At 32.6% G+C, this 26,380-nt stretch overlaps 1 protein-coding gene across 1 annotated transcript; it reads right to left on the bottom strand.

The window, feature by feature from the left end:
* Positions 1-440: 440 nt before the first annotated feature.
* Positions 441-22,385, bottom strand: LOC124357209 (CDK5 regulatory subunit-associated protein 3). Its single transcript, XM_046808752.1, has 10 exons — positions 22,256-22,385; positions 18,545-18,722; positions 17,043-17,281; positions 14,279-14,543; positions 11,040-11,125; positions 7,345-7,404; positions 4,305-4,448; positions 2,501-2,682; positions 2,136-2,307; positions 441-568 (listed from the first exon to the last, which is right to left on the bottom strand). Exons 1-10 carry the CDS (start codon positions 22,256-22,258, stop codon positions 497-499), a joined length of 1,401 nt encoding a protein of 466 aa, XP_046664708.1. The 5' UTR covers positions 22,259-22,385; the 3' UTR covers positions 441-496.
* Between the last annotated feature and the right edge of the window lie 3,995 nt (positions 22,386-26,380).

Genomic DNA, 26,380 nt, shown 5'->3' with positions numbered 1-26,380 from the left:
TTTTGTAAAGTTTCAACACATAAATAATATAAATTTTAAAGCCAAATTTTATATAAACTAACATTTTTATGGAGTATGTTGATTTTCATTTTTACAAATTAATAAAGCAAAAATGTTACTGACAAACACTGATTTAAATTTAAAAAATGTATTCATCTTTATCTTATAGCAGAAAGCTTCACTTTCAAAATTACTCAAAACACCTCATTATGTACCATCTTATAAACCACTCTCATAGTTTGACTACTGATGACTGTCAGATAGCACCCAACTTGGTAATTATCAATGCATGTAGTGTAACACACAAGGCTTTTAACCAAACATTGCTTGTTCAGGTTCAGTGTGTAGGCTGACATACTGTACAAAGCCATGTCAGACAGCACTGGTTCTAATGATAATTTCAATATTCTTATATTAGGAAGGTTAATAATGAATACAACTACTTTTTAAGCAACATTGTTATTATATAAAAACATTTAGATTATGTACAATACAATCAGATAGCACTTATTCCACCCATTAAGTTGACAGGCCGGTTTTTGTACTTTTTGGATATTTCTTGTTCAATCTGAAACATAAAAACTGGTGTAAGTTAACAGAAGACAAATAAAAATAATGCTAAAAAAGTATTTATATATTAATGATATATATATATATATATATATATATATATATATATATATATATATATATATATACTCAAGACAGAACCAAAATTTAAATAACAAAAAAATGTGTTCAAGATTTTTACACGAAGAAATATTCTATCTTAAACTTCTTATCAACATAGTTTTCACTGTTGTGTAGGTAGGTACCTGTAGCAGGTAACCAGCTTATTTAAGTATACTGAAATAAATCTTAGTCTATCAGGGCTGATAATACTGATTTATTATTACGTTCTGATGTATTAAGTACTGACATCTTGCCTGAAGTAAATATCGCTGACTGACTTTAAACTTACATACCCTTTTGAAAACACAATCCTATAGTCCTAATCCTGAACACTTTGTTCTTATAATTGGGAAGTATACCAAATAAGAATACCTTACTTTAACTACACCCCACGCAAGCTGATAACCTCGAATGATCTTGACTATGACGAGACGGCCTCAAAATACTTGTTCTACAAAATGTTGCTGCCACGGATGTTGAGCAAAAAATCCTTGATCAAAAACTGACAGGCACAGTTAGCGGGAATTTGGTTTTGTGGCTGAGGCAGGACAATTCACCTAATATCACCACAATCGTACTGGAAGTGGGCGTTTACCTCAACCACATATTAAGAAAAAAAACCAAAGGTATTCAAATACAATTGTTTTATCATAATATTCTATATTATAATCTGTACAAAAGAAATATTACGCAGGCGAAGATGTAGATTCTGCTATCACATTTGAAGAAATTATCATCAAGCTCATGTTACATGTGCAAGAACAAGTGGTAGTCAGAGGCTGCCAAATCTGGGCTGTATGGCGAGTGGGTAATCTGCTCCTAACCAAACTGTTCAATTAGTTTTTGAGATCTGTGACAATCTTTTATACTCAGAGGGAACACAGCTTTCAAAAAAACAAGCGGTAAGTTACAATCTTTTAAATTAAAATAGTCGAGCATATTGTATGTGAGGCCACCACAGACTGGGTTTCGAGTAAGTAACAGGAGTAAGTAATGAGTTCCATTATCCATGTATTTATTATAAATTTTTCAATATGTGTGGGTCATCTTCACGATAGCCTGCAGAAATTATCAGTTCAACTAAAACCTAGTGTACTGGTTGAATTTTGATTAGTTCATGATGGATCATTATTGGGAAGAGTTGTGTACACATAGCTGTGAAAATCACACACGATAAAAATATGAAATAACACACAAATAAACCAAACATAATTTGACAGCTTCATTGTATTTGAGATCATGTTTATAAACCATTTTGATTCCTTTGAACTTTGCATTATCAAAGTCAAAACCAAGAATTAGCAACAGCTAATGTTTGATCATCAATAAAGAGATCTCTGAGAGTGTTTTCCAGGAATTCTATAAACAGCGTTTTTAGACATCGAAATCCAATACAAGCTGAGAAACATTATTACAGAGGCATAATCTAGACAATTATTTAAAAAAAAAAATATGTGAAATACCTGTGACTGTAACAACTTGGTCTTATCGATAACAAGTTTTAACTTGTCCTGCAACTGACGAGCTTCCTGACTGGCTTCTTGTGCTTGTTCCCTAACAGCCTTTTGGCTTGCCACCATCTTCTCCACTAATCCCTGCTTATGCTCCACATTGGTTGTCAGGCTGTCCACATACCTATAACATTTTATTGTATCAGATTACTTACTTTTGAAGTAAATGAATGAGTGTAATACGTATTATATGCAATCAAGTAAATGAAAAACCTATTATCACAAAATAAATAAAAAAAGTCTTGTTGAAGCTAAAGATAACAAGAAAAAATTAAATCAAATTCAAAAGCTAAAATCTATTTCCTTTGCTTGAGCACCTGGGGGAATGTTTGATATTGTGCAGATGTTGGTTGGCTGGATCCAAGATCATCTGAGTAGTCAGCTGCAGACAGTCCAGCATGGCTGTCACCCCTTGTGTTGTTTCACTCAGTTGGCTTGTGACCAGAAGGTCAGACTCTCCCTGCATTTCCAACAGACGGATCTTCAGGAAAGACTCTAACTGCAACAACACAACGTGTGTCAAGACGGTTGGTCAACTACAGACAGTCCAGCATGGCTGCTACCCCTTGTGTTGTCTCACTTTGTTGGCTGGTAACCAAAAAGTCAGACTCTCTACATTTACAACAGACGGATCTCCAAGAAAGACTCAAATGAATACATTAATATATAGACACACATTAACATATAAAATATATATACTCAATTTTTATGAACTCGTAAAAGTTTGTATTCAGTCATTTACATGGTAATATTGTTACAAAAGCAGATGGGGTCAAGCTTATAGTCTGTACTGAGATCAGTTTTGATAAACAGTAATAAGCAATGTTATAGTTGTGAGAACATTCAAACATTCCCAGACACAAAAGAAACCACACCATGGGAATTACAATGTGTATTTGGTATTTTGTATATGGCTGGTGTTATGAAGTCTTCACAGCAGCTGCTTGAATACCTTTCGAGCAGCAATGGATTTGGTGCAGAGTTTTTTAGATATGCAATATTATCTTAATATTCAAGATTCTGCTCACTGCAATGTGGTTGGATAACATCACAAACAGAGAAAATAAGACAGAACCTTAACAATTTGGCACTGAAAAGGGATATATTTGAAGAATTCTTTAGAAGTTGCAAACTCCGTTGGACTGAGCGATTGTATCTTTAGATGAAATGCTGGACTCATTTCATAAAAGGTGCAGTTTTTAGCAATATATCAAGAATAAGCCAGCAAAATGCAGACTACAGATTTATGTGTTAGGATGTGCAAAAACCTTTTGATACAGCAAACCTAGAACTATAAGCTGCAAGATAACCCTTTAGCCCTTACCAAATAGACAACTCTGCAAGAAGTGTTGTGCACCGCATGATTGAGCTGATACCAGGAAGAATTGTCTCCATGGACATTGGTTCTGCTCTATACCATTATGCTTTGATCTAATGAGTGACCATTAACTTTATTTGGCCAGGGCTTTGAGAAAGAACAAACCAGAACCATGAACAGTTCTATGTATGCTTTCTAAGACAAAGGCACAATGGTTTCCTTCATCTCCAAGAAAAAGCATGTAGTACTTGTATCAAATCTGTAGAATCGTGACAACAACCAAAACTTTTTCCCAACAGTAGACAAACCTGAAATTGTCCTATTTTACAACAGCAGTAAGGGTGGCATTGACAAGGTTGATAACTATAAAGAGTGTTATTAAATTTCTCAAGTGTGTAATCATTGGTCAATGCGAATTTTCAATAGGAAATGTAAATTGGAAATAGGAGCACTAAATACCTTCATAATACTGAGGGAAAACACCAAAGAACCTAAAATGAAAAGAAGAATTTTTTTACGTATCCTCCTTAAGAAGTTGTGCTAAAAGCTTATGCACTCAAGAATAACTATCAGGAGCTAATGTAAAACAGAGAATTTGTCTGGTATTGTTTAGTTGGTTTTCAATACCATTATATACATGTTAAAATAAGTACTCAGAAGTCAAGTATAATAATATGATTTACAAATGGAATATCATTATGTTGGTTTGTTTCACAATCATTTCATACATTTGTATTTTTCATTAAGTATGATGAAGTCAGATTTATTTTGAATTTGTTAACAACACTGTAACATTTTATTACCTCTAGCAACTGGTTGATGAACTGTTCTCGAGTATCTGGATTGTCCAAGACAGTGAGAGCATTCTTGCCCCTTGCCACACCAACTGACTCTTCGTTGTCTACTTCTATGCCACTCTCTTCCAATGTAATGCCATAATCTATGTCCTGCCAACATCACAACACTTTATGTAAATTTTTAAACACTTAAAAGTTTAAAGTAGACTGTGGTTTGTTAGAACATTCAAAGTTTTTACTCAATAAGGAAATTTGGTTTTCAATGTCATTATCTATGTGTTTGCCTGTCTCTGTTGGACCATTTCATCTAAAGGGTTTGATTGAAAATATTGTTAATTTAAAATTTGTTTTACAAAACACACGGGTTTTCATTACAAACAAAAATAATGTATTTGTTTTTTATACTAACTGGAAGCATCTTTAATCCAATAAAACAATTACTTTAGGTGCCTAATTTTGTTCCTTTAACGCCAATCAACGGACATCCTTTGATGTGGACTGCCTGCTTAATCTCATTTTATTTGTTATAGTACCTAAACAATTAAGTATCGATGAGATTAGTATACCATTGGAAAGGTAAAGAGTTGCCGAACACAACTCTGGTAACTATAAAAAATAAAACTTAAATGATTTATGATTTATTAAGTTTCTAAAATGATTTATTATTATAGTATTCTCTAGTTTATTGTAAATAAAATGATAGCAAATATCGTTTAATTTACAGTTCCTAACAATTTATACAATTTTTAAAAAATGTATGTGTTTTTGATAATGAAAATCACGCTTCTTGTACTCCTTTCAGTTTTTGTGCTAAAACTAATTTATTTACCCAACGGCCAAAACTAAACTATATATTTTCTGAAATTAGACTAAATTTGTGACCTTTAGGCTATCTTGGAATTTGAAATGTAAATATTGAACTATATTTTCCAGGCACAACCTTCCCCCCCCCACCATTTTTACATGTAAATAACAAATAAATCTTTCCCCAATCACTGTCAAAAATTCAAATGAAAATATTTACTACAGTTCTTTCTTATCCTTGTATTTTACTGCTCATTGTGAATGAAATGATACCAAATACAGTTAGATTTGTAGCATAATTTTATTTCAGAATTTTTATTTCTTATTTCTGTTATTGTAAAACCATCATTTAATTTTAAAATATAATGGCAATAAAAATGTAGTAATTATTTCAGGCTTTCCATTTTTTTGGTCAGTACCACTTTCACTACAATCTTATGTTTCTGAAATAAGAAATAAAAATTCTCACCTCTAGCACCTACAGAGTGAACAAGCCTAACATTACGTTACTAGATGCGAAACAAAAGAGTTTTCTCCGTGCAAAACATACATCCAAAGCCCACCAAAGTAGTCACTTCAAAAATTGTAATTATTGTTTTTAAATTATAAATAAGTATATGTGGTTTAAAAAGGTATAAATAAATAGTGTATGCAGTTTTACATCTTTAAACTTCCTGGTTGTTTCTCTATTTGTACCTGAACATTATGTTTTTAAAATGGGTAGTATAGGGAATACAAGACCCACTTAAAAAAATCTGGATTCAAGAATTGATTGATGAAATTCGACAATCAAATCTTGAATCTGCTGTCACTAATTTGGACAAGAGTCATGTTCCAAGTCATCCGGTCTGGTAACATAGCAGCAGGAGAAATCTTCTTCATGTCAAAATAGTAAACAATGAAATATATGTTGACAAATACTTATAAAAGATGGCAAAATATGAATTATTACTTTAATTTAAGTTATAGATTTCCATTCTACTCACTGGCATTCTAGATTAACCCTTTGAGTGCCGTGGCGTTTTGCTATATGGAATGCATGAAATGCCGAGCCAAAATGCCTGATTTTGCAATGGTCTGGTTAAAAATTCATAAAAAAATTATTTATCGGTATAATATCCTGGGTTTTTGTTTGTTTTGTAGATAAATATATTTTCTTTATAAATATAATACATTCATTAGTAATTTAACGTTTTTATACCAATAAAAAAAAATATTAACAAAAACTTTGTGAGCAAAAACGTTTTTATTTTGACACAATATAGTGTTATTGAAATATTTTATTTTTTCATTTTCAGTTATGCTATCTTATACTCCATTTAATTCTTTACAAAAATACATATAAAAACTTTTTTTATACTTATAAGTAAAGTTTGGAAAATAAATATGAAAATATGAACCGCTACAAAACTAGAAAGTTTCTAACCTAACCTGACACTCTATGTCTTGTCAACACTGCTAATATTTGAATCTAATGCCTGCAATACTAGGTCTTCATTGTCAGCAATGTTTGTACGACTCATTCTTTATAAATATCACTGAACAAACACAAAAAACATAAAAACTATATAAATGTATTTAGTAAACTACTAGCTGCTTACGATCGCCGTAACTCACGGCTAAGTCATTGTTCTACTTACACACAGACTAGAATAACATAAACAAACAAAATAATATGAAGATACTAACACTACAAACCCATTTACACTTAAAAACTTTCAATATTTACAATAATTTGTGAAATAAACACCAGCGCAAACAAAACATGTGACGGCTCGTCTGTGTCGCTGTCGATCCTAAACTCGACTAGGACGCGCTCTCTTTACAACCGTTGTAAAAATCAGAATCTACCCAAAATTCAACAAAATCTTCATTAAAAGTTAAGTTGAAGCCTTTGGAATGCGTATGTATAGTCATTGAGCCAATTTAGATAAATACTATATAAAATATAAGCGTTAATGCAGAAGCCGCAAATAGCGATTCTGGCATTTGTTGCATATAACGCAGGATCGCAAATAGCGATGCTCCGGCACTCAAAGGGTTAAAGTTTTTCTAAACCAAACTATACATTATATTCTTTATTACAAATTACTTAATAAAATACTTTAATACATATACTTACATAGCTGACATTGTTATCTATGTCACCCCAATAAAAGGGTTAAAGTTTTTCTAAACCAAACTTTACATTATATTCTTTATTACAAATTACTTAATAAAATACTTCAATACATATACTTACATAGCTGACATTGTTATCTATGTCACCCCAATCTATTTCTTCATCTTTAACTTGGTTTTCCTGAAACAAATTAGTTTGTGATTTATAAGAGTTTTAATGAGAAATCACTTTGTTGTAGTTTACATATTATTTGTATTTTACTGTATATTTTTTATAAGTAACCTATGTGTATAAAAAAGTACACTCAAATATTATAAAGTTAGTATTCCACTCCTCCTGAGTGATTATCATAAACTTCAAGTAATATATATTAGATAATAATAATAACAAACACTTTATTGATATAATAGTATTAAATTCCGTCACACACATATAAATATGATATAATTGTGTAAGACACAATTTTTTTAATACTATTATCTTAATATTAAAAAATAAGCAAAAGTAAGTATAATATTGGAGATAACAAAATAATTTAAGATAAAAATGTTTAAAATTTATAAAATGTTTATCTTAAATGTTAAATTTAAAATGCTCTGGACAGCAACAATTATTTCAGTTTTATTTTAAATTATCTCAAATTAGTGTCTAATTTAATACATTTTGGGAGATTCTTTTAAAATCTGACTCCTGCTTCTGATAGAAGATCTCTAAATTAATTTACTCTGTGTTGCTGGCCTAGGGATTTAACCTGGGTTAAGTAGTGTTCCATTCCCCTCAGTGATTATCACCAACCTCAGACAAGTACTAAGCCTAAGATAAGTGATCTATTCCTCAGTGATTATCACCAACCTCAGACAAGTACTGAGCCTAAGATAAGTGTTCCAACCCTTAGTGATTATCACCAACCTCAGACAAGTACTCAGCCTAAGAAAAGTGTTCCATTCCTCAGTGATTATCACCAACCTCAGACAAGTACTAAGCCTAAGATAAGTGTTCTATTCCTCAGTGATTATCACGAACCTCAGACAAGTACTCAGCCTGGGTCAAGTAGTGTTCCATTCCTCAGTGATTATCACCAACCTCAGACAAGTACTCAGCCTAAGAAAAGTGTTCCATTCCTCAGTGATTATCACCAACCTCAGACAAGTACTCAGTCTAAGAAAAGTGTTCCACTTCCTCAGTGATTATCACCAACCTCAGACAAGTACTCAGCCTAAGATAAGTGTTCCACTCCTCAGTGATTATCAACAACCTCAGACAAGTACACTTGGGTCAAGTAGAGTTCCATCCCTCAGTGATTATCACCAACCTCAGACAAGTACACCTGGGTCAAGTAGTGTTCCATTCCTTTAGTGATTATCAACAACCTCAGACAAGTACACCTGGGTCAAGTAGTGTTCCATTCCTCAGTGATTATCACCAACCTCAGACAAGTACTCAGCCTAAGATAAGTGTTCCATTCCTCAGTGATTATCACCAACCTCAGACAAGTACTCAGTCTAAGAAAAGTGTTCCATTCCTCACCAACCTCAGACAAGTACTCAGCCTAAGATAAGTGTTCCACTCCTCAGTGATTATCAACAACCTCAGACAAGTACACTTGGGTCAAGTAGAGTTCCATCCCTCAGTGATTATCACCAACCTCAGACAAGTACACCTGGGTCAAGTAGTGTTCCATTCCTTTAGTGATTATCAACAACCTCAGACAAGTACACCTGGGTCAAGTAGTGTTCCATTCCTCAGTGATTATCACCAACCTCAGACAAGTACTCAGCCTAAGATAAGTGTTCCATTCCTCAGTGATTATCACCAACCTCAGACAAGTACTCAGTCTAAGAAAAGTGTTCCATTCCTCACCAACCTCAGACAAGTACTCAGCCTAAGATAAGTGTTCCACTCCTCAGTGATTATCAACAACCTCAGACAAGTACACTTGGGTCAAGTAGAGTTCCATCCCTCAGTGATTATCACCAACCTCAGACAAGTACACCTGGGTCAAGTAGTGTTCCATTCCTTTAGTGATTATCAACAACCTCAGACAAGTACACCTGGGTCAAGTAGTGTTCCATCCCTCAGTGATTATCACCAAACCCAGACAAGTACTCTGCCTGGGATACATAGTGATCCACTTCTGAGTGATTATCACCCGGATAGAATGTTTTTAATGGTTAGTAATTTAGTGCAGCCCTATTGTGACTTGTTTTTTCAATTTGAATAATTAATACTTTATTTTTATTTAGTGCATGTTTTAGAAATAATATACATGGAGTTGTTTGTTGTGATTTCTGACTTATGAGTGTCACATCGTTCTGGTATGATTAGTTTATTTTGAATTATATTAGTTCTGTATTATATCACTTTCTCACCTGAGAAAGTGATCAGATTTCAGACCTTGAAACATAGTGTTACTGAATTCTTGTATCGCTAAATGGTGGCAAATGTCAACAAAACATATCTTTTCTTCACAAACTATAGAAAAGAATTGTAAGTAATGTTTTACCGTAGACATATCACCATATCTGCAGCTTATCATAGTTTTGAAAATTATTTAACTTGCCGTTTTTATTTTTAATGTATATGTTTGTGTGTTGCTGTGCATCTGTTTTGTCTGTGAATGGATTTACAAACCTCATATTTTGTGTATTTAAATGTTTTTAATGTTAGGTTTGAAAAATTCACTATAAGTATCTTTGTATTTTTTTCCATTAAATTAAAGTTTGAAATTATATTATAAGTATCCTTCTATTTTTTTCAGATAACAAAGTATATATTTTGGAAGACCATTTTATAATCTATCAAATGAAAGTAGAAGGTTAAGAATGTGCCTTAGTTCTTAAAATAAAACCCTTTCCCACTTAAATTCCCTTTAAGAAAGTACTATTTCTGGAATTGTTTACTTTTCATTTTATCAAGTGGTCTTCAAAGGTTAATAATGCCAGCAATGGTTTTGTGATGATTTTATTTAAATTAAGCTTAGTAAAATTATTCAAAATTCAAATATAGAGAATCGCTACAAAAATTTGGAATAAAATTTAAGATTAAAAAATTCTGGATTTGACCATCATTAATCATGAGCAATAATTACAGTACTTAACTATAACACTAAATTCCCATTAATAGAACACATTTACCAACAGATATATTATTTTATCTTATCTCCCTGTACTTGGTGTTACATCTTAAAAAAGCATTGTTTTATTAAATCTACTATTTAGTTCTATGATGTATTTATAATGATTATTAAATCTTTATAATGGTTATTAAATCTACTATTTAGTTCTATGATGTATTTATAATGACAACAATTTATAAAGTGCAACACGCTATTGTCTGGAGTTACACATGCTTAAAATGAAGACACATTTTTTTAGAATTAGCCTATATTTTTAGTGATAAATAACACAGGAATCAGTACCAAATTACCAAATTCAGAATTGAGAATTGTGATTAAAATTTTGGTATTGTTATCTGAAATGTATTGGAATGTCTTTTGTTATTGGCCCATTCCTAATTTTTATTATAGATATCAAGATTTATTTTTATTATATATATCTAGATTTAAGCCATTGTTAAGGACACTTCCTGTGGTTTAAGGACAGAATATGATGTTTCGAATCCATTCTCTTCTACAGATATATAAAGAAGAGATTCTGTTATTCTTTAAAATCAACCATCATTAATAATAAATTAAAAAAAAAACATTATTATCAAAGTGAACTAATACTTCATAAATGTATCTGACATATTGACTTTATCAACAGAAATTTTCAAAAGAACTATTAACTGTGGAACTATGTAACATGGCAACTTACATCTTCAAAGGTAGGAGGTGGAGGTTCCTCCACAGACAAGGGCTTTTCCCCAAACAGCCACTCATAGGTTGTTGTATTGCCTCGTTCTAATAGAAACAAACATACAAACAAATCAAATAATTTAATAGTTTAAAACATTGAGGTGGAGTTTCATCTATGGATGAGGCTTCTCACCCAAATATACCCATTTATAAATATAGAATACAGAAAGCTTTATCCATAAACATCAAGTTTAGAACAGGTGTCAAATACATAATAATATAAATGAAAATCAATAAAATGTAATGGAAATAAATTGTCTTTAGTTCCTTGTAAGTTTTTAATAGTTGTTGCGGCTATTTGCATGTTCAAGGAATTCACTGATTGTGTAAATTGACTTTTTCACAAGCCAGGAATACAGTCCTTTTTTTCGTTTTTTTTCTTCAATTGTCTTGAGCTCGATAGGTAAAGCATTATATAGTCTAGCTCTAGCATATGAAGGTTTCTTTGCGAACAGAGCGGTCCTGAGAGCAAATAAGTTGTAGTCAAGTCCATGTGTGGTTCAACCGTGACGATTGTTTCTTGTCAAGTTTAAGTTAGCAGCAAGCATGATGACTTCAAGTATGTAAAGAGATGTGATGATTAGTAAATCTAGGTTTTTGTATCTATCTCTGCAGTTGTCCCATGGTGCAATGTCGGCCATTATTCTTACTGCCCGTTTCTGAAGAACCATGACTCGTCGAAGATTGTTGTTTGAGGATGCTCCCCATAGTACAATTCCGTATCAGACTCTGCTCTCAAATATAGCATGATAAGCTGTTCGGGTGGCTTCCGGGGTACTTACAGATTTTATTCTTCTTAGGGCAAACACTGCTGTGCTCAGCTGATGACAAAAAGAATAAATATGAACGCTCCAGGAGAGAGAGTCATGTAACGTCAGTCCAAGATGTTTTGTGTAGCAAGAAATTTCAAAGACATTTTAAAACAACATATAATTCTTTACGAAAGCTATTGACTATGATGGTGGCTAAATAAGTATATTAAGTAAAACACTACTTTTAAAACAATAAATATGTTAGTTGTAATTAAAAGCCGCCATTGAACTATAAAACAAATTAATTCAATGTATATGAGTCAATACTACTACACATTCAAAACTGTTATTAACCACATTACTGTACATTTGCTTCAACAACAGTAAAATAGTTTTGAATGCTTTTCTGTTTCTTTGAAACAAAGGTAAGCTTTAATATATTTTCCTGGAGTCTTATCAGTGTTGGCAGCGGAAGTTTTGTTTGTACTGCATTGGTGAATGCACAGAGAGCCGTGTCCGTGTTTACTGTGTGTGTAGTGGACAGGTTAACTGTCTCCTCCCTTCTCCCCACCCTCCTCGTCGCTGTTGGCTAGTACGTCTACGATGATCTCATCTTCTGTTATGATTTGTACCTACTTGTCATCTGCTTCTTTTAGCCAGTCATTTACATGAGCTTTTAGATCATCAGGTTCATCCACTAGCTGTTCAATCATTGCTTCTCTCAACTCATTTAATTCAACATCTGTGCCATTTTGTGATTGTGAATCACTTTCAGCCTTCTTTTTACAAGTCTATAATAAATCTAGAGAAGGCCACAACTTTGCCCATGAACAAACAATTATTTTTGAAGGAAGTTTTTTTCAGTGTGTTTACCAGGTTAAAACAATTTTTAAGGTTAGTTTCTTTCAAAGCTGTAACAACACTCTTCTCTTTTAATAAAACACTGTACAATAGGCTTTTCTTGTAACTTGTTTTTTACAGTTTGAATGACATTTAGGTCCATATGTGGGAGTAATGAAGTAACATTTGAGGGGAAAAATACAGTGAAAATTTTACCATCTTTAGATTTTAGTTCTACTTCTTCATCGGGATGGCCTGGACAATTGTCAAGCAACAAAAGAGCTATTTGAGGCAATGTCTGTGTTTACAAAAACTGTTAAACCGACGGAACAAATGCTTCATGAAACCATTCCGAAAAAAGAGTTTTTGTCACCCATCCCTTAGTTTGATTAGTAGGCAAATACATATTCTTGAAAGCTCTGTGATTTTCTTGATTTTTTAAAGACAAGCATTTCCAACTTACAAGTGCCATTAGCACTAGAATACGGCAAAAAAGTTATTCTATCTTTTGCCAATTTGCAACCCAGGTCACTAACTTCTATCTTATGAACATAGGGCTTTTACAGCAAAAGACGCCAGAATAAATCGCTCTCATCTGCATTGTATACCTGAGCTGGACCCAAACCCATTTCTTCAACAGTTTTTAAAATTTTTGACCAAAAGGCTCAAGAGCCTCTACAGTACTTGAGAGTTTTTCTCCAGTCAAAGTTAGCAATCAGAATTCTAAGCGTCTTTTGAATTTATCCTACCACCCAACACTGGCATAAAATCACTTTCGTTGTTCAATCAATTTTGTTATAAAACATTTTCGACTTTTCAATGAGAATGTCACCTGAAATAGGTGGAAGCTGGTTTCTTTCTTACATGAACTAACTATAAACTGCGTCTTTTAATTGAAAACTCACCTACTTTCAATGTTTTTCTTATGCTGGAAGAAGGTTCATTACCATTCTTGAACGATGATTCAATTTGCTCCTTTTACTTCTTTATATCATGAGTTGTTGCACGGCTAACACTGTATTTCATAGACAAATGAGCCAACTTCTCACACTTTTCGAAACGTTTTAAAATGGTATACTGTACTTTTTATCTAATGTCAGTGTGACATGCTTACGTTTTTGTGACATTGCACTGCACTTGATTGTACTCACTACTCGTCTTCACTAAGCTCAAGTGTGATAGACTCACTAAGTACAACTACCGTTAACAGATGACAACGCACCACTGTTTCTATGCCGACTGCAATACGCCCATCACGCTATACAGACAGGCTGGGACTTGAAAACTATGAATGACTCATTGGCGTTGTCACAGTGCCAGATTATAGAGACTGTACTGTATTCATTACAAGGAACCAGAACAAAACTCCATTAATCCATTTTTTTGTTTTTTTTTTTGTGTTTTTTTTTTTGTATCCATTTATTGAGAACCAGATCTTTAAAAACTCAAGTTTCTCTTTAAAAATCAAATGAATGTGTTGAATTAAATTTATTTTTATTCAAAGTTTACTCAAATGTGATTCAAGTAGAAACCACATCTGGTGCACACTCATATTCTACAGATGGATACAATTGTATATATTCACGGCAACCAATCAACTACTAACCACTGATGTACTTGAGCAAAGGCAGCACGGCAGTTTCATGTCCGAACACGTACTGTGAGAAGCTGCCATAGTAATTGAGTGCAGACTGCAGTGTAGCCACATGTTTGGCCAGCTGACTATACCTAGCAGGCAGTTGTGCAACACGCTCCACCAGTTCACGCTTCACGTTGGATCCTGACAGTCCCAGTTGCTTGTACATGGTGTTCAGCTCATTGCGGGCCGAGTTCTCATTCTTGGCGTAGTCTGTCGCTCGCTTTTCACATTCCTGAAACATTTTATATTTTAACTCCTTACATAGTAGAATTAACTGCTCTTCAAGAAAGTGTTTACAATACAAGAAAGTGTTTGCAATATATGATATAAACCCTAAAAAAGTAAAAATTAAAGTTTAGAACAATACAATCAGCTGCTGGGTGACCAATGATTCTTTGTTATCTGACAGTAATAATAATGATGATGTTGACTTGGCTTGGTTATAAATAGTGACAGCTTAAATTTGTTGCATTGACACTCACATGTCTACAGTTACAGTACCGGAAACTGTTGCATCAATACTTGACATTGATAAATTTCTACTGTAGCATTGAATAGAATATTCTGAATGGAAAGTGCTCTTGTTTCGTTTGCTCTATGTAGTCTGGTAGAATCTAGTAAAAAGTTCACAGTAGTACTCTGCATTTCCTGCCATGCCTGTTAGCAAATAACAATACACCTTGGCAACCCAGTAAACTGTAACCATCACAGGCATTATCTCTTCCATATACTGGACATACTATATTATTTCATTATGGATTTTACGGCAGTTTATTTTTTTTAATCAAGAAAACAAAAAACACTGCAAATCTCAAATCTGGTACCAAAAACAAAGTGTTATATCCATTATCATCAGCTGGCACAAGACATGTGGCCTGTTTCAAGGACATGGGATTGTTACCACTCATACTAATACAACCTTCTTGAATTAACCTGCAGTAGGATAATCTTTCGATTAATTTATATTGCAGGGAAAGAAATAAGGAAACTTACTTTTTAGGCAACCCTCATCATAGTGTTGAATATATATATAAAAGTGAGAACAGTTTTCAAAAAATACGGTTAACTTTGCCTCAAAATGAAATAAATTATTACACTACACTTCAAGAAAATAAAAAAAAAAAGAAATCCATTGACAATCAGAATTACGTACACAAAATAACATGCTCTTTCCCCAGAAACAAACAATACATTGGTTATTAAAAATACCCTTGTTCAATTGTATTAATTCAACTGAAGCATAAAACATCAGGTCCTCCATCACCTAGTAAATGAAAAAGAACATTTTAATAACTCCATCTGCAAAGCTCACAAGTGAATAGCAAACTTGTAGAAGTTTGATAACCTTGGAAATTTTTGCCAAAAGAGTCAAGAGGAAGTGGGTTTGATACAGCAATAGAACTTGCTAATTCTCTCCCCAAAAATACCACCAATAAAACACTGACCAACACAATCTTGTCACCTATGACCATACACTGTCACTACTCCATCACTACACAATCCCAAAACCTGATTTCATCAGATTAGTGTTATAAATAATAACAATGGAAATGAAAATACTTTATAATTTCAATGTAAAAACAATTTTATGCAGTGCATTCAAAGAACAACAGACAATACTTGACGATTCTGAAAAACGAACAAATGAATTCGTAAATTGATATTTTGTATATCTGAATGTTATAGTTTAACTGTAACTTAACTTATGAGGTGGTATCAGAAAGTGCCCGGACTGTATATAAACAAACTGTACATGGCAAACGGACTGTACATGTGCGTGTTTGTTTGTTAAACACGCCATTTTTATTATGTGACTGTACACACCAGCGCATCAGTAGCCTTTGCCGCAATAGTCACTAAGTCATTGTGCTAAGTTTCGTTACTGTGAGTGGTTAGGTTATTTCTACAAGTTGTGCTTTGTTATTGTGTGTTATCATTAAGTAGTGATTTTTGTGATGGCTGATAAATTCAAGCAACGGGCTTGTATCAAGTTTAGACTTGATGAAAAACTTAAGAAATCACCAATGGAAACTTTTGCAATGCGTCAAGAAGCTTTTAAAGAACATTCACAGAGCTGAACATAGGTTTTTGAGTAGTATGCTTGTTTCAAGGCTGGCCGAACTTCAATTGGAGATGATCATTGTTCAGGACGACCTTCCACAAACAAAACAGATTAAATTGTTCAAAAAATTCGGCACCTCATTCATGAAGACCACCGTCAGACAATAAATGACTTATTTTAGTAATGTTGGTATTAGCTATGAAAGTTTTCAATAAATTGTAACCAAAAATCTAGGCATGCGTCAAGTTGCCTACAAATTTCTGCCTCAGCTTTTGATGATTGTCAATCAGAAACAGCGACGTGTTGTTGTGTATAGTGAACTCAAAGAGACTTCTGAAAGTGACCCCACATTCAAATTCAGGATCATAACTGGTGATGAAAGTTGTTTTTATGGTTATGATCTAGACAATTATCACCCATCAGAAAAATTGCTACATAATGATAACACATAACAACAAAGCACAACTTGTAGAAGTACCTAACCACTCACAATAATGAAATTCAGCACAATGACTCAGCAGCTATTGCTGCAGAGACTACTGGCACACCGGCTTATATAGTCACATCCAAAAAAAGACGTGTAAAGTCCAGTAACTTTCTGACACCACTTTATATACTGCTGCATGATGATATAATTTTTTCTAACTTAAAACAGACAATAATAGATACCTGTTTGTTTTGATGACATTTTGCTATTTGTTTCTTCAAGCTAGGAATCTCATACTTGACATTTGAGATAAGTAAGTGAGCAGCTTCAGCCAAAAATAAATTTTCCTTTTCGTAGAGTCTGACAACTTCTTGCCAGTCCTTCATCCGTTGTGATCCGTAACGTCCAAACACATTCTTGGTGTCTGCTTCTGTTTCTCTCAATATTTCTACGATACGAACACAATGAAAGTAATTGATATCTGAAAATGTTGAAACTTTCATTATACCAGGGTAGCAACTAGTTATAAACAGTAAATTACATTATAAAGTTTAATACTTCAAATATGTTAGGCAGACCGACACCTTAAGTGTTAAAGAATATATAAACGGATTTTAATGGTGGTATTTGACCTTTGGCTTTTTAAATTACTGAGATTTAAATGAAATTCTCAAATAATTTACAAAGGTTAAAACTTTATAAATTTGTTATTTATTATTTGTTTTTAAACAAACAAAGTAATATGTAATTTAAGTTATAGGTTAATCAGTTTTAAAGTAATTTTATTTTCAGAATAAAGTACAATCGGTCTCAAGTAGGGCTCTAGAACAAAATATAAATTCATTTCTACATTTTGAGCTTCATCCAACAAACGCACTAGTATTTTAATACATTTTTATGTTACACTATAGGAGCACAGAAACACTAACACTCAGATAAATAACAATTCTGAATGATGTTTACAATGGTAAGTGCAAATAGAGAAATATTAATTTAGATACTTATATGGCCAAGAGACTGCAGCACTTTCCAGGCACCATTGTGGCTAGGCAATCTGAGAGGGTAATCATACAAATATAACGCTATTCCCAAAGGGTTGAAAAACAAAATTAACTCTGACAAAGCAGATTATCTGACAGGTGCTGATTTGGTGCAATGTTGGATGTTATATGAGATGTTATCTTCTACTGATTGTAATGCGTTTTCCAATTGATACAATAAATCAGTTTTATATATGGTTAAGAGTTATTTGAATGTTACGCTATTGCCAAGTTAGAAGTTTAATTTCACTCCAAACTAGAAGTTGAGAGTTTATTCACCAAACACACAGTCATGTTGTGTGTTGGCAACATATATGAAGGTAGAATAACAGTTTAAAGTTTAATTTTTCAAAAATTTTAAACTACTTCCCAGACAAACAGTGCTGCTAGCAATGTGTATAGTGGAAGACCAACAGTTCTAGATAAACTGCTGCTGGTGTAAAAAGCTTTTTTTTGTATGAAAATATAAACTAATAAACACAATCACAGTCCTACTGAGTGCTAGCAATGTGTGCAGTGGAAGACCAGCAGTTAAACTGCAGATAACTAGCAGATAAACTGCTACTGGGATGAAAAGTTTACTTTATAAGAAACTATGCGGCAGATACCATAGGTGTTTTGCTTGATGTGATAACTAAAGATCACTCAGTATAAACCTGCAGTGAAGTTGTTAAGGTATATAAATATTTGAATGTGTAACTCACAGGCACCCGATAACAGTTGTGCAATTTCTGGATGCTGAGGCATATCTTGGATGGCTGCATTTATCTTCTCTCTGACTGGTAGTACAGATTTCTGCCATTCTGAACTTACTATTCGACGACTTATCAACCAATCTAGTAGTTTATTGGTGTTAATATCGATTGGAATATTTTGCTCCAGCTGAAATGAATAAGGTCTTAAAAATAATTGCTAATTGTTACTTATTTCACTGATGGACATTACAGTGACACTTGGTCAATGGATCTTTTTTAAATGCATACATATTTTAAACTAATAGTATATGTACAATTGTATATACTCAAAATATATTGAAAGAAAAACACCACTGACTTAAATACAATAAAACTACTAATTTAAATGATTTAATTAGGCAAATAACTTAATCAAAGTTTCAAGACGTTTATTAAACACTTGAAGGATCTAAGACAGAATTGCAACATCAAAAATGTTTTACACTAAATTTAATATAAAAATCGACGGTGTTAGGACTACAACTTATGCTGTCATACATTATGTAAATAACAACTACCGGTACTCAGTTTATTGCTGAGTGAGCGTTGTGTTGTTTATATTACTTGTTTTAATTGTGTTATTCTTAACACGTTTATATTTCTTCCATTTCTGTGGTTTTTTTGTTTGATGTTAGCCCTATATAGTTTAACTTCTAACAATACTTCTAAGCATACTTGTAATTTCTGAAAAACATCTACTTATTCCTATTAGTATAAGTTACTAGTTTGGCTGGTATATTGCTTCAAAAAGTGATTGAATTATAAAACGTAGGTCAGCTACTTTAATTTTTAGAAGGAAATTAAATATTCAAAATTTCAAAGTTTTTTCCTGCAATTACATGGCCTAATCTACATTTGTATAAGATTTCAACTTTCTGGTATTCCGGGAATCGGGTTGGAATTTGTATGCTGAATAAAGTTAGAACCACAGTTTGGAGATAAGAAAAAAGGTGTTTTATTTGCCTAGAGACTACTTGACCACAGGCAATAAATGTTTATCAGCAGAATACATTGATCATAGGGTTTAAGAGTACTCAGGAGTATAGTGAAAAAATTAAATTAGTGTCAAAACTAAAATCACAACTGTCATGTGCTCACCTAAGATCAAGTCAGCTGTATTTAAGAAACAAGCATATGCTATTTATTCTGAAATGTTTTCTACTTAAGCGAATTATACATACAGTTAAACAATATGCAAGAATTTAACTTAGGAATTTAACATCTACCAAGGTAACAGGTTACTGGAATGTATTACCTCAACACGTTATTTTGTAATAGGTATTGACAAACAACAGTATTTCCCATTTCTAGCGGCCATTACTCAAATACCCTACACATGATTTAACTTTGTTTCAGTTACTTTGGAACAATAATGTCGAACTGAATTATATTATTAAGGACTTTTAAGAATGTACTACAGTATAGCTATATTTTTATGTCAGAAATATAAGTATTTTAGATTATACAAAATAATACAACTTTATTTATACTAAGTTTGAGCAGCGTAGTACTTACAGTTACTTAACAGTGTAAACATGTCACAGCATTTAAATCATTCTAATTGATGATTTGATATTATCGTTCACTAAAGTGTTGGATCCTTATTGCAGCCAAAACTTCAAAAAGGCTGATCACTAATGATTGAATTTAAAATTATTACAAACTGACCTAACCATATTTACTGTGTAGTAGGGCAATGTGGTACAATGGAAGTGCACAAAGAATAAAATTCCCATTACGAAATAAAAGAAAACAACGCAACATCTTTCTGTCCATTCTGACACAATATTAGTAATATATTTTAAAGCGCAATCACAACATAAAATGTTACATTGAATATACTGCACAAAAACACCATTCACTAGTGAAAAAACACCACTACCATACCACAAGAAAAAAATGACTATTTCTGTAAATGACTATGTATCCAAATTTAACGAATCAGGAAAAGCAAGATGCTCAAAGACGTTAAGTGCTTATAGCAAAAAGAACTGAAATAACAGTAAAAACAATGAATAACCTTCAATTGGGGGTGGTAGAAACTGTGGCCATTATGATGAAAAACTGAAAAAAGTACTGATAAAACTCTTAAATTACCTTCAAAAGTAATTGGTAGACATATTCTTCCTGCTCAAATTCTCATGGGAATGTTGACAAATTCCTTTTCTTATCCCCTTCTCTTACACCTACCGCTCCCTAGTTTGTTATCCTTCCTTCTCAGAAACCAGAAACCCTGATTACTCCCTATCCCCTAGATTGATGGACTAATTGAGATATAGCCTAAAATTAATACTTTCAGTCTAATATATGGTCTGCAACCACCTAAAATTTCTTTCTGGAGTTGAAACTATAGTATTTTAAGAAACAGTTCAAAGTGCTTTTAGATAATTTGATATAACATACCTAAAGTATACATTTCCCAGAAAAAGGCTGCAGTATAATACGCAACCAACACTCGCGTGATCAATAATATTAAATCATCAATTAGACTGATTTGAATGATGGTCAGGGGCATTTTTGATCAATACTTTCCCCGACTTCTGATCGCGTTTATAAGATTTAGGACCCCGCACTGCTGGTAAGAAAGGAAAAACATCACTCGAGATGGTACCCAAATTCAAGCTCAGATCACACCTAAGCACTTGCAAAAATTATGTTTAACTTTAGTACTACTAGTAATATATTTATCATATCACTTGATATACCTGTTACTAACACTAATACTGTAGATCTGTAATGGCAGCAAGCGCATTAGTTATACACGTTTTATCTATGTCAGACACGTTTATCCCTAAAAATAGTAAAAAGTAAGTAAATTTTATACTGTTTTGATTGTTATACTTTATAAATACATATACTAGATTGGTTTTTATTCATTAGGCTATATTCACATTATTACTTTTAATACTGTTACTGTAATTTTAAATTCAACGTAATTAAAATATAATGTAATTTGGTATAAGTAGTTGTAGCGAGGATTCTTTACTCATGAATATTGATGATTCAATATTATCGATCACTTTGTGAGTTGGATGCTTATTATACTGCAGCCCAGAAAAAAAATTAAAAAAAGGTATGTAAAACTCAAAAAAGAACTAGAAACTTAGTTTAATAAGTAGACATTCATGCTTCCAGCCATCAATGGCAAGTGACAGCACTCATGATGACAAATGAAAATTATCGTTGGAGATACAACACCCTACCCATCACTAAAATATCAATGAATGCTTGAGAGTTGGGTCTTAACAATTTTAAATGGTAATGAAAGAATACTATTAGAGGAAATTGTTAAAAGTAGTTTCAAATTGTCTCAAGTAAAGTCTGTGAAGTAAGTATTGCCCATATCATGTCCTACGTTTCAATATTATTGTTTGGCCTAAAACTTTCTACAAACTATAATTGAAATTGTTTAAAAGAGGAACTACATTATTTTTTATATAATTTTTATGTTAAATCTAACAAGCTGTATAAAGATTACATGAAGAATTTAAATAAGAATAAAATAAATAATAAGTGATGAAAACATATTGCATAGGCTCAACATAACCTAGAAATCATTAATAAACATGAAGTAAATATACTTTTTTAAGACTATAGTAATATAAAAATTTTAACGTTGCTAAAGTAAATAGCAACCAACTAATATTCTACTCGTCCCTCATTGATATATATGTACCTTACCATTTTAAATTTGTTTAACTTCTAACTTTACTTCACATCTATGAATGAATTTAAACCTCCAGATTGTAGACTACGTGTTCGGTGTTGTTAATGTTTTTGTTGTTGTTTTTTTAACATATACATCATCTGTGTCAAATTCATGCCAGAGTTACAGTCAAAGTTGCCACCATAGAGTATAAAAGAAAAGGTCGTCACTAACTAAAAACTGCAATATTATTGAGTTATCTGAAAAATATAATGAAACTCTTCTATATTATAAAAACACTCGGCGATAAACATCAAGACTTAAATGAATGAATGAAGGAGTGTAGCATATCAAAAAAGTATCAGTCGCCTTCAACTTGCTAATAATAATAAATAAGATTAACTGCGTTAAAACTAGTCTTATCCATCTATACATAGTTGAAAGAATTTCTTGATTTTTGTAGGGCGATTTTGAGACATTTAAAACTATTATTTTATTTACATATTTGGTATCAATTGAGAGCTTTTACATTCGAAAAACAGATGTGCCTTTTATAGATTCGAAACACATCCGACTAGGGTTTACTGCTGGGAGCTCTAGCCCACGAGATTCCAAAATTCCAATGTTAATCTTATAAAGAATATTTTTAGTTCACATCTATTGAGTTACTAGAACACATATATCTGTTGCTTAAATTAGCACATAGACAGTTAATTTTCTTCTCAATCAATCATTTCTGACTAATTTAATATCAGCTGCTTGGTTATAACATCCATTAGTAAACTTCCTTCTCATTCCAAATACAATTGTTTTGAGTTATTTTGCAAATTTGGTATTTTTGGGGTCTTGGATGTTTTAATAGATACAAAATATGCTCAAAAATATATTTAATAATTTTATAAAAATACATTGGTGTCAAAATATGCAGTCAACGTATCGAACAAGACATTGAGGTAGTGTGTATTTTTATAAAATTACAGTTCTGTAAATTTTTGTACATACAGAAAGTGAGAAAAACTGTAAATCAGTGCCAACAGTTCATTTATACAAAAAATAGTTTAACACCAAAACCAGTATTGATACAAAACGTCAATCCAAATCACTACTAAACCACTAAAATAAACATTAATTAGCTTACGTTTCTGATATATCACAAAAACCATGATCTTTAGCCATAGTATTTTCAAAGAACACGGTAGAGTTTGAAACAATTTATGTTTTCTGGAAAAGATCAAAACACTTTGCACATAGCACAACATATAATTATGTGTACTCGGTAGGAAAACTAAGAACGGCTAATGTTTTTTTAGCAAAACATCCGATGGATGGACGATGTTTGGTTTTTCTTGGTTTAGACATTGAACAGTTGTTTTCACCAACACTGTAATCATTATGATAACCATGCATAAAAACATTCTGCATATTCGGCTTTGAATTTAATTGAACCAAGAATGTCCCGTTTTGTGTTCTCAAGACTCGTTGGTCTCTTCTGTACTAGACCCATCCAGCTACCATTGCAAAATCGAAGAAATCCATAATAACACGAACTGACCATTTTCTTGTCCTCTCTGAAATTTTATAGTAACTGATCGCTTAGGATGTTCACTTCTCTCATGTAGGTATTCTACAGTTTATAACAAAAGGGCCTTTGAGAACTTCAAGAAATATCCTGCTTACCTCACACCACCTCCTAAATTTTTAAAATTATTCTTTGTTTGATATTGGCAGTACAAAAGTTTTAGTTCAATATAGGTTTGACATTGATTCAGACTAGCTGGGAATAGAGTCAAAAATGATATAATTTTTTCATTAACTTACAGTTTGAGCAAAATATATTTGTAGTGTGAAGGAGTATTGAAAGGTAGTTAGAGATATAGTAATGCACATGGAATAAAGGTAAAATGGTGCTATCTGTACATTAAAATATTGAATTTAAAATAATAGATTATTTAGGTTAACACCACCTAGTTCGCTGCCGTCATCTGACGGACTGAATGCGTTAAATGGCTTCTTCGGGCTAAAAGGTCGTGTCTGCATCCTCGTCATCAATAAATCGTTGACCTCCTCGGCACTCTATTGCCCATGAACTCTTCAAAACAACGAGACAACCAAGCAAAATAATTACTAAATAAGATACCATCTTATTTAGTAATTTAAAATAAGCTATTAATAACTGTTATGTAACATTTGTTTTCGTTATTAACTGGTAGGAGAGATTCCGCTAAACTCTCCAACATTAAATCACAAGACAGTTAAGATACAATGCAAGTAAGTATGGTAATCTAGAATATATGCTACGATTTTACTATTGAGTAGACAACATGCGACTCTGCACCTCTATCAGGTAAACACCTGGGGTCAGAAGGTTTAGAATAAAACTAAAAACCTCCAAATTTTTACATTAACAAAATATTATTATTATTACACAATCTTTTATTACCCCTAGTCCAATGTTTTTTTCAAATAAAACTTTACAACTTCTTTGTTGTCATTTATAATTTAAACGTGTGTTACACTGAAGTAGCGAATATATTATATCCTCGTAATCTGGCCATTAGTGTATGAAATAATTAATTTAACTGTATAATTCTCAATCGAACATACAAGGACGGTGTATATACAATGTGTGCAGCACATAATATTTCAATATACGATACTAATTGCGTACATAAGTGAATTACGTTATGCTGACTGATGCCTTATTGCTGACTCTAATCTATATTTCTGGTCGTTGCTTGCGTAATGGATGTTTGAAATTCCGATAGTAACGTTTAGGGAAGGAATGGATATGGACATACGCTGAATTCCAACCACAGGAGCGACATACATATTTGTTTATGACAGTTTGGCCAATGTGTAAGCATAATGTTTCAAACTATGAGGCACAAGCACTAAGCTCAGTTACATTCCGCATATTGACCACGCTTTGAACTGCATTGACATAAACAGACAGATTCCGCACATTGACCACTCTTTGAAAGGCATTGATAAATAGTTAGATTCCGAACTATGTCAGGCCAATAATTCTATTTACATCAATTTAATTTTTTCCTACAACGCAAATAATACGCAAGACCAGTGCTACCAACAATGGGAAATGGCAGCGTTAAAATTATAGAACAAATAATATAACTATGCTGGGAAGGGTTGATTCAGTGTGAATGTTGAGTTTAGCGCCAGTTCACCTTCCGCTTAGTGCAGCGTCTGAAATCGGCCGCTGTCACAGATTTGACTTCTGGAATCTTAGTAATGTATGCCTGAAAAGATCAAATAATAGTTGGCAACGATGAAGCTCAAATCGAACTCTGCATCGTTTCTACATCAAAACCACAGACTACAAAATCAAGTGCAATCTTGGTGATGAGGTTGTTGATTAAATTTAATGTTAAGTTTGTAAAAAGGAGCTAGATTCATTATTCAAAGTAAATCAACCCTTCCACCATAGCTACGTTAAGTGTAGAAAACTCGGTTGCTCCACCGTGCTTTTGGAGCATGTCTAAAACATCGTAGTGCACTCAATTGTGCACCTGATGAGACAATGAGAACACCTTTTCACCTAGACTGGACTTGATTTTGTGGTCTAGACGTCTCTGATGTCAAACGATGCCAAGAGTTCGTTTTGAACTTCTATGTCGCCAACGTTTATTAAATCTCTTCAGATGTACATGACTCCAGATTCCAGGAGTTAAATCTGTAACAGCTTCAATTTTAAACGCTGCACTTAGCGGAAGGTTAAGCGGAACTGAACTGAACATTCCAAATTATTATATTGCTTTATTTTGATATAGTCCTCGACAGCCTATTAACGCATTCACTATTAAAGATTTCAGTACCAGCCTGATATAAAACTGTTAAATTTTCACACTGCGACTTACAAATCGGCTTTAATAAAATGTCCTTGAGTTTTTCCCCATAAGAAAAATTTTAAACCTCATGCTGTTTTACGTCCTTATTTTTAGTTCTACTACTTTGGTGATCTCGCATTTAAAATATATAATTAATGTGTATCCAAAAGCTTGTTATTTTTAGGCATTTTCATAGGTTAGCCAGAAATAATGTTACATTTTATTTTTCTTCGTTGTTTAAATAATATTAAAAGTATACACTTTACAAAGAACGCCAAAAACACGTTTGGATGTATATTAGTTATATCTTTAAAA

Source organism: Homalodisca vitripennis, chromosome 3, assembly GCF_021130785.1.
Source record: "Homalodisca vitripennis isolate AUS2020 chromosome 3, UT_GWSS_2.1, whole genome shotgun sequence".
Lineage (NCBI taxonomy): Eukaryota > Metazoa > Arthropoda > Insecta > Hemiptera > Cicadellidae > Homalodisca > Homalodisca vitripennis.
Note: the sequence above shows the minus strand (reverse complement) of the source record. Positions and strands in the feature narration are given on the sequence as shown.